General features: G+C 50.9%; 1 protein-coding gene across 10 annotated transcripts in view; it reads right to left on the bottom strand.

Annotated features, from left to right (window-relative positions):
* Nucleotides 1–16,386, bottom strand: part of SRGAP3 (SLIT-ROBO Rho GTPase activating protein 3) — a 108,617-nt gene that overhangs the window by 45,546 nt on the left and 46,685 nt on the right. For 9 of the 10 annotated variants that reach the window (XM_080605559.1, XM_080605561.1, XM_080605560.1 and 6 more), the window contains 3 exons: nt 15,030–15,222; nt 9,552–9,714; nt 597–659 (listed from right to left, as the gene is read on the bottom strand). In XM_080605559.1, the coding sequence (XP_080461685.1) occupies nt 597–659; nt 9,552–9,714; nt 15,030–15,222 (419 nt within the window). The remainder of the gene's footprint in view (nt 1–596; nt 660–9,551; nt 9,715–15,029; nt 15,223–16,386) is intronic. The other variant, XM_080605564.1, reaches the window with a different exon arrangement.

Genomic DNA, 16,386 nt, shown 5'->3' with positions numbered 1-16,386 from the left:
GCACAGACTGCGTTGCCACCAAAACGCTCCTCAGAGCAGGGAGATGAAGGGGAGCACATGCTAGTTAGAAGTTCTGTGAATTCATCAGCAGAAGGTATGTTCAGCCAGCATCCACAGGCTACCAGACTCATAAGCAGGTCAAGTTTCAGCCACAAATTAGCACTGACAACTCAGAGCACAACTCAAAAGCCATTAGCACCTGGCAGAAGGCACCAAGCAAGCGAAAATTGAAAAGGGCAACACTGTGTAGAAGGCAGAGCCGGTGAGAACACTGCAGACACCAGGGATCATCCTGGATCATGCCCAAGACATCTCTATTTGTGCTCAAGTGACACAGTTAGATGGCATGATCCACTGCCTGATGAAGACATGGAAGCTCTTCACTGCAGGACAGCTGGGAATTTCTCTGCTTCCATCAAAACCAGCGAAGAGCGAAATGTTTCTAGTAAGCGTGTTGTACTGCATGATGGCACAAGGGTGAGAGAGATTCCTAAAGTAACTGTAATGCTTAACAGACATTTTGTTCTAACAAATCAATTCCCTGGGCTCCCCTCGTTGCACAGGTTAGACGTGAGTAGGATGAGTTCATCACTTACCGTGTAAAGCTCATTGGTGACTTTCAAGAGTTCTTCATGCATCTGTAAGCCAATTTCCTTGCTCTGGAAGACAAAAAGAGCAAAGGTTGAGACTCCGTTATGCTCACAACGTGCATTTTGGAAAGGAAAACACATTTTGGAGCAGGCAGTAAAACTAGAGGACTTCCGACCATCCCATGCACCTCTCTCGATCCCGTTCCCCCGGCACGGTTCCCAAGGACCACCCCGCTGTGCCAGCCCGACCCCACCGGCCCACGCCCCGCTCCGGCGCTCGCCGGGCCCCGCGCAGGTCGGGCGCTCTGCGACGGGCTCGCGGCCCCAGCACAACGAGGCCTAGGAGGACTTCCCTTGAAGGGCGCCACAACAAACTCCGGAGGCAGACAGAAGTCACGTAGAGGAGGAACGGGAACCACACAAGTGTGCGGCTCAGGCTGGGAGGAGGCACGGTGGCAGCCTTTTCTCCTGACGAGCCGAGCAGAGGCGCGCGGGAGGCTCCGAGCGCTGGCAGAGCACTGGCTCGGCACGTCGCGGCACGTCGCGGCACCGGCAGCGGGCACGCAGCCCGCGAACGCTGGCAAGCTGGCCGGGCAGGAAGCGGGGAATTGTTTTCCCCCGACTTTCATAAACCGAGGGCGAAGCCGATCCCTGTGAAGCCAGAAGGGTTTGTTCCAAGCCCAGCCAGCTCCTGCGTCCAAGAGAATCCTGGTAATCCCCAGCAAATGCGTTCACACCCATCCCACAGAGAACAAAAACACAGCAACATATTTATGCCGCCACTATCTAGCTGCATTTTTCACATTGCTTTCATGCCTGTAGGGTTTTTCTTTCCTTCTTTCAGTTTACAATGCAGTGGGTGGACCTTGGCAGCACAACTGGGTTTTGGTAATGCCTGCCTTAAATGCCCTCTGCCCCTCTGAGACCTGCCCTCTCGTGGCTCCCCTGGCAAACACACGACTTCCCTGTTCCTTGCTCTGCACTGGAGTTAACTAAACTATGCACATTTTAATTACAGACTTTTTTTTTTTTTAATGAAACAGCCCCGCAGCATGAGAAATGCCCCAGGGGCCTTATTTACGACACTTCACAAATCCTGTCTAATATCCTTCCTGCTCCAGAAGCTGAAAAGACAGCATCAATAGGGCTGCCAATCCACATCTGGGCTCTGTTTTTTCCATTTCTAAACATTAAAACCAAAATACAGATGGCCTCTTCTTCCAATCTGCCTGTGACAGTGAAGTTTAGAAATAAACCAGCATTTTGATTTCCTTTAATTTTCTACAAATCCTTTTCAAACTAAAATGCATAATTACAAACACGAATAGAGGCAGTACGGCAAACCCTCGTGCTATTCCAGAATTGCTGCATTTTCACTTGTGGTCTGCGTTTGTCCACGCATCACCCAACCTGGGCTTCCGAGCCCATGATGCAGAACCTCACATACAATTTAATTTATGTATCCTGCAAGCACACAGGGGTGAAACTGGAAAGCAATCTTTTTTTTTCCCTTCCATTGGCAAAATTTATTTCCAGTCCGCAGTCAGCTCCCCGTGTGGCCCTAGCATGTGTACTCTCCTCCCTTTCGGTGACCTGTTTCACACGAAGACTGGCAGCACGCACAAAAGCAGGGCCTTCTCTACCGCCAGAAGAGTGTGTTACAGCTTGACTTTGCCTATTTGCCAACAAAACCTGCACTACTGAACGTGGTTAAGTGGCTGCCGCGTTCTCCTCACAGAGCTGGCTGTGTGTTAGCACTAGATGAACCCTCCTGTATAACTTAAATCGTACCATAAATATCCGTGGGCACACTAATCATCTCTGTTCACAGCCTCCAGCCATCCAGCACCACCCGTCAATCTATCTTGATTGGATAGGTTTATTAAAGACACCCGCTGCTAGGCTTGCAATTTCCCACCAACTCTGGTATTTCCGAATGAAGATTATCAGGGCTTCCTAGCCTGAGTATTTCATTTGACTTTCACCTCGACCACGACCTAACCTCCCTCTTCTATTTGTCTTCAGTAGCTCATTTTCACTAATCTGACCTGAGCAAACCAAAGCCTCTCTCAGGCAGGACGCTATTATGAAATGACCGTGCCACGGTTATATAATGAAGTTTCCAATTTCACAACAGCCGAAGTTCAGCAAGCTTAGGATAAAGCTCACTGCGAGATTAAAAGCCCATGGCATCCTCCTCCCTCCACCCCCTTTTCTGTTGAAATCCCTTTATCAACCTTTGTCAAGCCGCACTGCCACCTTTTCCCAGCAGGACGGAGCAGACCTCGTCGCCTACCTCCTACAGCACGGGCACGGCATTGCACGGGAGCAACCACAGCGGGGGGAGCTGCTGCTCACTGGAGCCTGGCTGCAGACCAAGCCAGCTCCTACTCAGCGACCCAGTGACTGGATGCTGCTGCAGATGTGCATGCACTGCCTTCCTGCCTTCCCTCGTAATTACACCTCGAATCCCTCTGTGGAATTTGCTTGGCGAGGAAACATTAATTGTAACTTGAAGATGTGTTTAAACTAAGTATAGATCCCCACCAAAACACAAAACAAAGTTAAAAAAAAAAGTTTCTTTCAGATTTTTCTCAAATAAGCTCAAACGTCTTTGTGCACAGTCAGAAAAACCAGCTGGCTGGTTTATTGGACGGGTGATGACCCAGAGGTCTGGCCAACCTACACACATGAAAAGTTTAACCTTAGATTATTAAAAGTTAGAATTCAATGCAAAGAGGGAAGTGAGCAAACCAAAGATTAGAAGCACTCTGCATTCAGCAAATTATGCAGTAATTATAGTTTATCTGTGAATTAGTGTCAGAGTACTTGGAAGAGTCAGATCTTGAGAAGCCAGGACTGATGCATGCTGCTCCCATTCACACTCGCGTGAGGTGCCAAGAAGATGCCAATTAGCAGGAGTTGCTAAGTACCCCCAGCCATCTGGAAACCTCATCTGCTAGGACAGCCCAGCCCCTCTCCCCTCGCACCAAAGCCAGCGTTCACTGGCTCATCTCGAGAGTCTCACTTGTGGCTTGCTAATAAGCAACAGCGCTAACGGAAGCGCGCATCGCCCCCAGACAAAAGGGGACCTCCAGGATACGACTTGTTTAGTTAAGGGTCTGTAGAGATGGGGCTCTCGGACCCGAAGACCCCACGGCTGTAAGGGATCAGAGCAGTCGCACCTAGCCCTTCCACTGACCCCTCTGCACAAACTTAAGCCCCCGGGGCCTGAACCAAGCCCTTCCCCAAGCCGGCGGAGGCCAGGCCTGTGGCCAGAGCCAGGGCCCAGAGCCAGCTGCAGCTTTTGCCTCTGCCCCAGGTTTCCTGTGGGGCAGTCCAGGAGGGCTGTGGGGAAGTCCACAAAGCTGTAATTTTCAAACCTAATTTTGGACTCTTAAATAGAGTAACAAAAAACGGCTCAGTTGGCATGCGCATGAGTCACATTGCCATTGAGGGTCCACAGGTGCGTACTACATTTAAGGACCTGTTTGCTTATAGACACTGTAAACCGGTCTCTGGCAGCCACTGATGGGGACCACAGGGATCTTCGGCATGGTCAAAAGCCCCCCAGCACCCAGGAGAGCAGCATCCAGCCTCGTAGCGCTGGAGCCTCTCCCGAACTCTGGCAGGTAGAAGCCGAAAGACTCACCTCCCTTCCTAGTTTGCTGTCCACCCTTTTTGTAACAGACAAATTACATTTGTATATTTCTGTGAGACAAAGCCAAAACGTCCTGCAGCACATTCAAGCTCCCTGGCACCGTTCACCAAACCCAAACTCTAATTTAGCTGTTTGCTTTATGCCTGCCATTCCCACTAAAAAACACGGCCGCTTAGCGGGGTAGCAATTCCTTCAGTTTAGCAGGTTTATTAAAATCCCTGCTGCTGCAGACACAGTGACAGGAAGAAGCAACATGACTACGGACAACAAAGAATACTTGTGTTAAAGAAGAAGAAAAGAACTCCCTTCCAGACAGACACAACTTCTTCATTAAATCTCCATCCAGGGCACCGCAGTACGGGACGTAATTAAATTCACTGTCATGGCACGTAATTAAATCTCACGCTGGGGAATACCGCGGCACAGTTATTTCGGACAGAGCAATGCTCTGCCTCCAACATGCATTTTTCTGTCCTGTGCCGGGAAGCAGCAGCCGCAGCAGGAGGCAGGATGGGGGAACGCCTGCCCGGCCCCGCTGCGCGTCCCGTGCCCAGGGCTCGCCAGGAGGACGTGCTGCAAGGCTTCGTGGGGACACCATGCAGTCCAGCGAGGGATTCAGTCGGATCTCCGCGGTTACGTGCCTCACCATCTCCATTTATTGCCTGCCTATTGCTACGCTAATGTTTGCCTTAATAATCTCCTCCTGCACCAGAAACGCAACTCGGACTGGAAGCTCCAAGGAAACTTGCCCAAGTGAGTTGCTATTTGCTACGCTTCAGTTTGCAGGGGTTCAGCTGCGTGACATGAGCTCAAAGGATGAGCCAAGCCATACCCCGCACCCAGATCACAAAGGACAGGAATTCCTATCCTCCACAACCAGGAGAGGCAGAAGAAAAAAATCACTAGACGGGAACAACTGCCTCTTTTGTAACAAAACTAAAGTCCAAATCCGGACCTAACTCACATTTCACACATGGTTCCTCTCTTTACCAGTACCAGTTACAGGCATCTCTAAGCCCAGCCCTGAGACGACCTCTGGATGAATCCCCCAGTTCAGTACATTTTTTCTGCACGTGCACAAGAAGGAGACAAGTTTCCACAGTTAAAACTAGGATTTCTTCGGATGTGATTCAAAAATACCAGGAAGGCCAATAAAAGGGCTAACGATTGCTTACGTGACATTTATCACTGTGCTTAAACAAAAATGGTGCCAACAGTGTCGACGGAGCCCCTGCAGGCAGGCAGAGTTCTTCCTTGGAGTTCTCCATGCCTCTGCTCCCAGACCTGCAGCTGGGGGGACACAGCACGCTCGCAGACCGAAGTAACCCCCGTGCAGCTCCCGTCCCCAGGGGATGCCCTCTGTGCCCCGACGCAGCCGATGCCAGCCGGACCCGCCACGTACTACCCACGGCGCTGGACTTGCAGGCCTCCGTCCTTGCAAAGCAAACACGTCGCTGCCGTCTGCCACCACCCAGCCGAGCGTGCCTCACTCAGGACCGATGCAGGTGTCACAACAGAGCCGTGCTCCGTCACTTGATGCCACCGGGCACAGAGCAGAAGGGCAGGGGCTGGACCTGGGGGACGGCACTCCCACCTCCCCAACAGCAGGGATGAGGAAGAAAGCAGTGCAAATGCATCCTGACAGGTACCGACCCAACACGTCCTCTGCCCCTCGCAATTTACAGCGCAGGTGCTGTCTGAATCAAGTGGTGCCTTCGTGTTTTATCAGCGACTTTTCATGGCTTTCTTCCTTTTTCCCAGTGCTTCTTTGTCATACACAAAGACACACAGACACACAAACACATTTATGCACATACCGTACGTGTGCATGTGAAATGAGGGCACTTTTGCACGTATTTTGTACTAGTGCACACTTCTTTTTTAAAAGTTGTTGCTTCTATACTTAACCGTATCTGCCAATTCTAGGAATTCAATCCCCACCTATTTTTCTATTTTCGTTAAGCTTTACTTAGCTTTGATGGTTTTCTTTTTGTTTGTTTTGTTTTGTTTGTGTGTGTTTGTGTGACTTAGGGCCAGCAGTTTCTTTTTTTATTTTCAACTTAAATATATATATATTTAAATAATAATAACATTAAAATAATAATAATAATAAAAGCTATTTCCACATATCAGGATCACCCTACTAACAACTTAAAAACATAAATGCTTTAAAGCCACAACACTGGGTATATATTGCCTGCAGTGCCCATGGACAAAGTGGGTCCATTGATTTCAGTGATGTACACTGATTTACCAACATGACATCTGGTTTTATAATTTCTCTTTGACTCTGTGTAAAAATGCTGAGGGAGGAGCAGTTTCAAATTCTGGCTGCAGAAAAACACTCATGTTCCACCCCACCAAACCTCATCAAAACCCTAAACCTCGTCGCCGTCCTGAAAAACCAGCCCTTGCTGAGTCCTCCGCGGACTTCTACAACTTGCAGTCTAACTTGATTCCCCAGGGGCTGTAGTCTTTTTTTTTTTTCCCTCTATTTCACAATGCTCTGTGATATTAAAAAGAAACAAACAATGAGAGGAGGGGTTGCATTTTCCCCTACAAGGCTTCCTCCTTACTTTCAAAGCTAACAAAGTTGTCACTTACTAAGCCAAGAAGGAAGTGGAAAATATGGAAGGGACGCAGCAGGCAAACTCCCTGATGCCAAGGTCACCAGCCTGAGCTGAACCTCCGCAGAAGAAACCCGCAGCCTTCGGCTCGGAAGGGAAGCTGTGTTCTCTCCAACGCTGAGAGGAGCTCGCAGCTTCCCTTCAGGGCAAAGCCACTGTCGCTGCAACTCGGAGGTGCACCTGCAGCCACTCGACCTGCACGGCTGGCCAGACACAGCCACAGCCTGCAAGAACGGATTCCCCAGTGATCCGAGCACCGTAAGCCATCACCTTCTCCTCTGGCGTTCGATAATCACCTTACACCTTCTGCAAGGCCAGCGGCGGCCGGCACAACCATCACACGGAGCGCAGCTGAAGCGGGGTCAGGCCTGTAGGCACTTGACTGAGCCAGCCCCAGCTCCCACGCTGGAAACCTAACCCCACGAGCTCACACTTCTTCCTCTCCTGGATTTGGGTCGTTCCAGAAGGCTTTCTGGCCGCTCACCACAAAACGCGCGTCCAGCCGATGAATGGTGAACGCCAGGATGAGGGGCAGGGAAGGGACCGTACGCTGCAGGTCACTGGGAGGGCACAACGCTTGAGTGGAGCTGAACAAAACACAAAGGCCCAATTTACTAATGAAGGGCCCACACCAGCACCGAGCAGATCGGGGGAAATCACGGGAGAAGCATCTCAGCACTCAGCACCTTTGTTGGCAAATTACCACTGCGATGATCGATTGCTTCTCAATTATGCCCATCCTCAAACCCCAGATATTCCGTAGCTGCTGCTTTGCTGCGATTGTTTACATTTACATAATGGAAGCACAACGCACAAAACCTTCCAGTTCCTCCACGCACCCGCAGCATGTCACAACCCATTAATAAATTCTAGATAGGAGGAATTAAGAGTGACATCTCTGGAAAAAAACGTTACCCTAATTTACCATCACAAAGCAATCTGCAACAAAACCAAACAGCTGAACCACGACGCGGATGCCTTTAACCCTTCTGGTGGTGCTTTATTTGCCTATCAGCCCCGTGCGGCACAGCCTCCCCAGGAGGAGCGCTTGATGAGCTTTAGTCATTATACTCAAAGCCAGACTGGATAAAATACTGAAAGACGCCTGCTCTGAGCAATCTAACACCAGCTGCAGGGCTGGACTGCACGCCTGAAACAGCCTTTTATCAAGATGCTCTTATTCCCACACGTTTCTCACCAAGCACTGCTGCAAAGTGCTGCCCGATTCCACTTTGGGCGCAGTATGCAATAGGTTAAAAAAATAACCTTCATATCGCCAAAAATGTCAACCTTCCTACCCACATTAAGGGCAAGCGATGACACAAAATAAGCCTTTTCAATGATTTAGCTGATCATTATTCCTGGGGACATGTGAGTCCTGCTACAATTTAAGCCTCAAGGGACAAATGCAAGTGAAATCACTGATCCCCGCAACCCAATTGCAAAGCCTCCCTTTGATTAAAAGCAGGGGCTGGCTTTTGCAGGCTGCAGATGAAGTCGGTGCTACTTTACCTCACTTAGCAGAGGATGGGGGAGGGATGAAAAAGGAGCAACAACTTCCACACAATGTAAGTGTTGCGTCTTAAAATTTAAAATCAGAAAAGAGGAAGAAGGGAGAGGACTGAGGAAAAACAAAGAAATACTCCTGCTGACTGGATGAAATACCTTCATCGTGACATGGGAGAAGCTTGACTTACCACAGTCAAAATACTTCATTTTATGCCCTTGTATAAGCGAGGACTGGATTTGTCCTACAGTTTAAAACAATATGTACTATCACAGTCTTATGAAGTGGAAGGATAGTCTTAATACACATCTCAAAACTGGGTTCAGAGTAAAATGCAAATGGGAGGGAGATTGAGACCAGCTTAGAACTAACCAGGACGGGAAAAGGGACGACATCCCGTATCAGAAGAAGAAGTCCAAACCTGCCCTTGCAGTTTAATTGCTAGGTCAGATACATAAACTAGAGGAAACTAGCCACAAAAATATCACATTAAATTTAGTGTCCAGCTGGGCTAAAATTTCAAGATAACCAGTGACTTCAGAGCTCCTCTCCTGTGCAGAGTCAGACACCCCGCAGGGCTCGCCCTGCTCCATCTCTTCAGCAAGTTGCCTCTGAGAATTTTACTTGGCCTGCCTTACTATGGTTTTACATTTTCACGTTACAGAGTTCAAATTCCTATATCAGTGAGAAAACCAGAGGTGATGTACACTTCTTAAAAAGTCTCATTACCCTTCTCTGTTTTTTAACAACGCTGGCTTTCTTATACCCATTTATACCATTGCTGGGCAGAGGGGACAGGCTGTGCCCGGACACCAACACTGCTGGCTGCAGCTTTGGGTGCAACTTTGACTCCCTCTCTGTTGACTAATCCCCACTGCCTTGCTGGACCACGATCAAAAACAGCTATTCTCCAACTGATCTCAAGTCTGGCTTTTCTCTAGGACTTCTCCAAGCGTTTTATAACGTTAAACACTCCCATGCCAAAAATATGGGAAAACGCAGTCTCAAAAATTCAAATGCCCAGTAAGTAAATTCATTTTCCATCTTCAAAAAAAAGTCTCCAACTTGTGTAGAAGTTCACAAAAGACTTCTTTGTTTAAAAAAAACACCTAAAACATAAGGACATATCCTCCCTGTGCAGGGCTCTCCAACACAGCTGGGGTTACCTTTTTAAAGAGCCTGATGACATCCTCACTGATCTGCGACAGCCGGACGATGACATTGTTCATGAAGATGTCGTTCAGGGTGGCATGATCTCTGCTCTCTCGACGGGTCTGTGTCAGAACCAGGTACCAGCAGTTCACAGGGGAAAGCAGGTGCTGATCTTTCCTAGGGAAATTTGAAAAGAAGCAAAAATGTCAAGCAGACAAGTCAAGAAGGCACATGATTTTCAAATGAACGCTGTCAGCATATTAACATTGCCTTCTTCAACAGCACAGAGCTGCTAGAATTCACCATGCCCCCAGAGAAAAGCGTGAGCTCCTCTCGTCTCCCCACACAGAAACCACTGCAGCAGACGGCCAAGCACTTGACCCTGCAGCAGACACAATGCCTGCCCGCTCCTCCAGCTCTTCTGCATCAGACGCCGATAGTTTGGATCTCTGAGCTCACTACTAGGTATTTTTGTGGTATCCGTGTGAGGTCTTCAGCGGCGTGCAGGGGTTTATTGTAACAGCCACAATGTAAATATGTACCGGGCGGAAAAAAGTGGTGACTCTCGTCTCATTGTGTTTATTCAGATTTGCTCAGATCAGAAATGACCCATCCCCACCACCACCACACTGCTGCGTGATATCCCACACCGTGCTGCCAGCCACCAGTCCTACTGCGAGTCCCAGGCCATCCTGTTTTTCTGCAAGCTCCATCTCCCAGACACAAACGTTGCAGAGAAGCAGTTTTCATTAAAAAACAGCACCACAAGTCTCATGTTCGTCACTGCAGAGAAAGAAACCACGCGGCAAAGCGGAGGCGACACTGGCTGCAAGGCGCAGCCCTGCGTCTCCACCCGAGCCCCTGCGCCCTGGCTGCCAGCCCCTCGGCTCCCTGCGGCGCAGGCTGCACGGCGCGGCTCCCACCCACAAAGCCCAACTCAGGGCCTCGCCTCGCAGGCACCAGCTCTCTGCCAGCACCCACCTCGCAGTACTGCAGGACCAAAGCTCCCGAGCAGCCTCCCCAGCTCAGGCGGGACACAGGGCCCCAGGGAGGCGTGCAGGCACTGCCCCACTCTCAGTACAACACGCAAGGGTTTCGATCAAGCCAAGGAACGCACACCTGCTGCCCTAGGCTTCCCCCTCCCACGGCTTCATCCTTACCTACGAGCCTCCCTCGGCTTCCAGGGCAGGACAGAGGCTTTTGTGCAGAGGAGATGGATGCTCTGATGCTCACCCTGGGCACAGCCCTGCACTTCACCCCGCTCAACGGAAGGAATATGTGCATCTTTGTATGCAATCTGCCCTACCTCAGCAAAGGGGATCCCGCTCACCTGCTGAGCTTTCTGTTCCGCAGCTCCAGAACCGTGCTTTAAAAAGGCGCGGGCTGCAAAAGGCTGACCGGCAACGTTACAGCAACACGGTGCGGGTGCTTTGGGCAACAGGTCTGGGGACCTGAAAAACGTGCGAGTCAGCCCCAAATCACACACGCACCGGTCACCCACTCCTGCCGGGCTGGGAGCCAGGACGTGGCACCCTGCTGCGAGAACGCCGCCGGTCCTGGACCAGAGCGCGGGGCTGGAGCCGACGCCGCCCCTTGCAGGCAGCGCCCCAGGCAGCCACCCCAGCACCCTGCCACCGGCAGCCGCGCAGGGCAGAGGGGCGGCCAGCGCCGGGGCACCCAACCACACGGATCCTGCGTTCGGGTCTCCTCCCTCTCCCGGTACGTGCACGCAGCCAGCAGCATCTGTGTGCCGGGGAGGCACAACAGCGATGTGTGAACCCTTCCTGAGCTTCACGCTTCACTTGGTTAGTAACAACAACTCGTGAATGAGGCAACTTGAACTGCAGGCTTACACTGCGAGCGGAAGGGGAAAGGTCTGGTAATACATCAGGCAGTACGTTGCATCCTGACTAACTGAACGCATACAGCAAGCTGTGCGTTATCCCAGAAGTAAACAGCCTTGAAGTTAAACACACAAGACAATGCGATCATTGTCACTAAACCAGCTGGCTAGATCTTGCCCTAACTGTTTGGGAGAAAGCAAAGTCTTAGAGCAGTTCCACAATCTCCCCAACCTTTGGAATCTCAGACAAGTAAGACTACAGCCACCCGTTTATCTGTAATACTTTGACAAGTTTTATTTTGAACGCTGGACTTGTCCCAGCCACAATACTGATATGGCACCAGCCGGAGGTGAATTAATTACCCTGGCATAACGACTTGCAGCCTATCAGCTGAACCCCGTAACTGGCTCCAGCCAACCCACCCCTGCCCCAGCGCCGTGACTCTCGCTGGCCCTTGCTGAAGGGCAATACCTGCTTACCCTCACGTCTCGATCACTGCTGCATCTGACTAGGTGAACTCCGACCTGCAGCAATGCACCCACCTTGTAACTCGGCCGCTGAGGCGGGTGTGCCTGGAACCGCTCCCAGTTTTGGTACGGGTCCAGCAGAAATGGCCTGGGACGCGCTCTCTGTGTCAGCCCGTGGAGCTGCCCTGCACGGCCGACAGCCCCGGAGCTCGGTGCCCAGGGAGAACACGCGTGCGGCCGCGCAGCTCCGCGGCCCCGAGCAGCACCCGCTGCGGAGCCTGGCCCCGGGCGTGCCTCTGGCAGGGGCCCGCTCGCAGCAGCCGGGGCAGAGCAGCAAGCCATTTAGTGGCCACTAGGAGAGGGAGGGCTCTTGGAAGGCAACCAAAGCCTGGCAGAGCCAGTTGGTAATTCAGAAGCGCGCCTTTCCTCACCATCCGTTGGTCTGGATGAGATGGGAAACCTTCCTCTTCCCTAAGATAAACCAGTGAAGTCAGGGGGAGAGAGTAATCCCTTCAGCGCTTTGCCAGCGAGGGGAGTTTTGCTGCTTCTTTCCGCTTCGTGCTATTAATACAGCTGTCACTTTCCGTTCAGAACAGAGCCCATTTGCCACGCAATCTGTTACATCGCATTTAGTCCGCTCAACAGTGCTGGAGAAAATGTTTTATATCCAATGCTAACATGAAGTGTCTGTGCACAACATGAAAATATTCATGTATGCTGAATATTTACCGACGCGTTAATCCAGCCCACGCTGCAGACAACAAAGGCTTCCATGAACTGCAGCACGTCGGGTTGGGAAACCCAGAAGCGCCCCGGAGCCAGAGCGCCATGAGAGCGAGCACGTCCACGCCTGGCTCTGCCGGGAGAGAGCATCCGAGGGGCACCCGAGCCCCCGACCTGCCTGGAAGCCAGAGGTGGTCAGAAAAACTCTCCTCTGAGGGAAATTTCGTGAGTATTTCACACATAAGGAGAACAACTAATCTTGACACATTCCATTTCAACAACACTAAAACAAGCCTGCGCTGCTTTCCCACGCATTTTATTTAGTATTAAAGCAAATCAAAATTTCCAAAAATGATACAACCAAAGCAGAACACCCCTGTGCGACAGGGACACGCTGAGACCCACCAAACAAGGCAGCTGAAACGAGTCATTGCCAACACTTCACCTACACTGCTTCCCTCGGTCACACCAACGTGTTCCTACGGGGTGTGCTGTGCTCGGGCTCTGCTCCGAGACAAGCGGGCGCGTGCCGCGGCAGGGCAGTGCCTTCCTCTGCGATGACCACAGTGCAGACGAACCTACTAACAGGTAGGTACGAAGAGGTTTGGAAAGAAAATGTTGGTGTCCCTCTCTTGAAACGGAGCGAGGCATCCGAGGACTGGGCAGAAGCGTGCCCAAATCCAGCTGACCCTATTAACGCCACCAATACCACTGCAAAGCACTGGGCCCTGGGGCCTGCGTGTTTTACAGAAGTGGAGAATCGCTGTCACCTGCAGATGCTGCACGGTACAGAGCACCTTTCTAGCATCTTACCTAAAATAAGCAACGCCCCCAGCTCTCTCAGAAGTGCCCTGATACAGCTCTCACCTGACAGGAGGCACACACACAGGTGGCCTTCGCAGGTGCCCATCTTTCGAAGCAGAACAACTTTGTGAGCCCAAAACCAACAGCTCCTTCCCCAGGATTATCCCTGACGTACCAGACAGCAGCACACAGCTGGCAAGCAGCAGTCAGCTGCAAAAAGGACAGACAGAACCTGAACGGCAATTCGTTTTGAGCATACTTATGCATAAGACAACAGTAAATCCTTGCTCACTAGAGAGACCGAGTAAACAGATTAAATGGGATTTAGTAATATGGAATAAATAGGATTCAGTAATGTAACAGCAGAAATTGCTGCTGTTGTGGCTGAAATGGGAAAAAATAATCACAGGAGGTTAGAGAGATCGCAAAGTGCCAGGGGCTAGCAAGCTAAGTGCATCCAACAGGCAAAAATCTGTTTTCTAGGAAAGTGGCTGTAGTTGTTGGCCAATGGGTTGAATTACACCAGTTTCATCTTCAGCAAAGGACACACTCCCTGTTGAAAGAATACTTTACGGATGCAGCTGTCGGTGAGGAGACAAAGGCGGGGAATTTCAAAGCGCTGCAGGGGAACCAGCCACAGGGAGCACCAGCCTCCGTGCTGCAGGCGCTGCTGTGTGGTGCTGGCACCCAGACCCCACCGGCCAGGGCACGGGGGCACCGCTCACACTGCCAGCAGGAGCCCCGTGCCCGCAGAAGAGCCAGGGAGGGCTGGTCCTCGCGAGGAAGGCGGCCAGCTGCTCCGACAAAGAGCTTGGCGGCTGCTAAACTGCACGTGTGTTCACGGAGCCTCGTCCTGCAACCCCAGCCTGCCGTGCCCGACAGGCCCCGGGGGGCACACCCGTGGGGGAGCAGGAGAGCAGGGAGCAGCTCCTCCGAGAGGACCGCGGCGTGGCCGGGAGCCTGGGAGCCCCAGCCACCAGCAGCACAGACTCCAGATCCTCACTGCAAAACCCGCTCACCTCCAGGCTCAGATCCTGCCTCGAGTTTCCTTTTTTTGGATCTCTCGTTTTAGCCAAGTTTTAAAGTGTGGTTACACTGAAGAGAGGCTGCTTTTGAAAACTTGCACACGTTCACACATTCGTGGATTTTATAATTTTCATCATCAGTTTGAGTTTCACGCTATTCCAGATCCAACTCAAATGTCCTATTTCAAAGCTTTGTTTTAAAATATTTACATGGAAAGCATACATATTTCATTTTCAAAAAAAACTGTAATAAATTAGATTTCCAGAAGCTGCTTCCAAGTCTGAGCCTGTAAGCAGATCTATGTGCAGTGTGAAGTGTCCTGACACTGAAAGATTGGACTGCGCGCAGAAACCAGGGTTTATGAAATGGCCCTACCATTATTCACACAATCAAATCAGTGACCGAATTCAAGCCTTTAAAAAAAAAATACAAGGGCCCTGACTCCTTCCAAGCCCCTAATTCATATTTTTTATTCTACTGCTCAAAGAAGTACCTAGCAAGTCCAACTCAAGCAGCACAGGTCAGTATTGCTGCAGCAAAAGTCTTGGAAAAGCTATCAAACCTAGCGCTTGAACCAGTTCCTGGCCCATCCTTTTGCACCCCCCTGCTCCTGCAAGCGCCTCCTTACTTGAACTGGTGCTCTCTGGAGCTGCGTATCTTGGAGGAGAACCGCTCAGCCAGCTTCTCCAGGCTCCTGGAGTACTCCAGCTCTATCTCAGCCTTCCTGCGGAAGAACTCCTGCAGGTCCTGCAGCAGCTGCAGGCGCGACTCCGACTGCTGCTCCAGGCATTTGAACTGCTCCACCAGCTGAGTGCGGATTTCTGAATGCACACAAGAGGAAAAGAAAATACAGCATAAGCAACAAACACTCACGGGAGGATTGTCTGTCTTGTCTTAGAAGAAATCTCACAGGCATTGCTAGAGCAGGCTCCCTCACGTGCCTCAGACTTAATTCAAGGCTTAATAAAGTCAACAGATTTTTTTTCCAAGTGAGAGCTGAAGAATTTCATTCACCAGTCTCATATTAAAAACTTGTTCTTTGTCAAAATAAACAGCTGCATAAGTACACAGACCCTCAGAGCTGTTCAACTACCTTTTTGAAACTAGACAACGATGCTTCAATTTATCTATTACTACCCGAAATTCTGAATTCTTCACTTACAAACCAACACACTGTTGGTTTTCACCTGAACACCTCCAGAGGAGCTGACAACAAACTGCAGAAAGCCGGTGCTATAAAGGCACTCCTCCTCACCCCCTGCCCTGCGGAGCTGGTGGCTGCAGTGGCACATCAGCAATCCTTGTTCCATGCTGGATGCTGAATTGACAAAGTTTTACGTAATAACCGTGCAGAGCACTGACTGAAATCATAAACAATTTATGGACAATTCCAAGCTCTTTAGATTTGCAAGGATCCCATGTGGAGGAGGTTAAAACTGCTGTGGTAAGAATGCGTTCTTTTTCAGCATCCCTTCACATACCAAACACCGAGCCACTCAGAGCCTGGCAGGTGAGCTCAGAGAGCTGCAGGAACAAGGACACCTGCAGCAACCTCATTACTGGTTCATTTAGCAATGGCACGAACGGGACCGGAGGCTGCAGGCTGCATGAAGGTCACCTAAAAGCAAAAGCTCCTTGGAAATAATGAGTGTGCTGAAAACAGAAAGGTAACTCCAAATTTAATCAGTCACCTGCCGTGGGATCCCCTTGGGCTCCCACACAGAGCCAGTGCTGAGGACACGCCGACCTCTTTGGGATTTGCCCCGCGGCCTGGCCCACGCGCGACTTGTGGTGCTGCAGGGCTCCTCTGCAGGAGCAGCACAGGGGCACCCGGAGCGCGTCACTGCTGCTTCTGCTACGTGGGGGGCAAGGGCGCTTTAACGCCGCGGGGCAATATTAACCCTGGTTTTGCTACAGAGATGGACCGCGACGCCTGGGGAAGCTGGGCTCCGCAACACAGAAGTCAGTCGTCACACCTGGAGGCT

This window comes from Anser brachyrhynchus (genome assembly GCF_964034855.1).
Source record: "Anser brachyrhynchus genome assembly, chromosome: 10".
Lineage (NCBI taxonomy): Eukaryota > Metazoa > Chordata > Aves > Anseriformes > Anatidae > Anser > Anser brachyrhynchus.
Note: the sequence above shows the minus strand (reverse complement) of the source record. Positions and strands in the feature narration are given on the sequence as shown.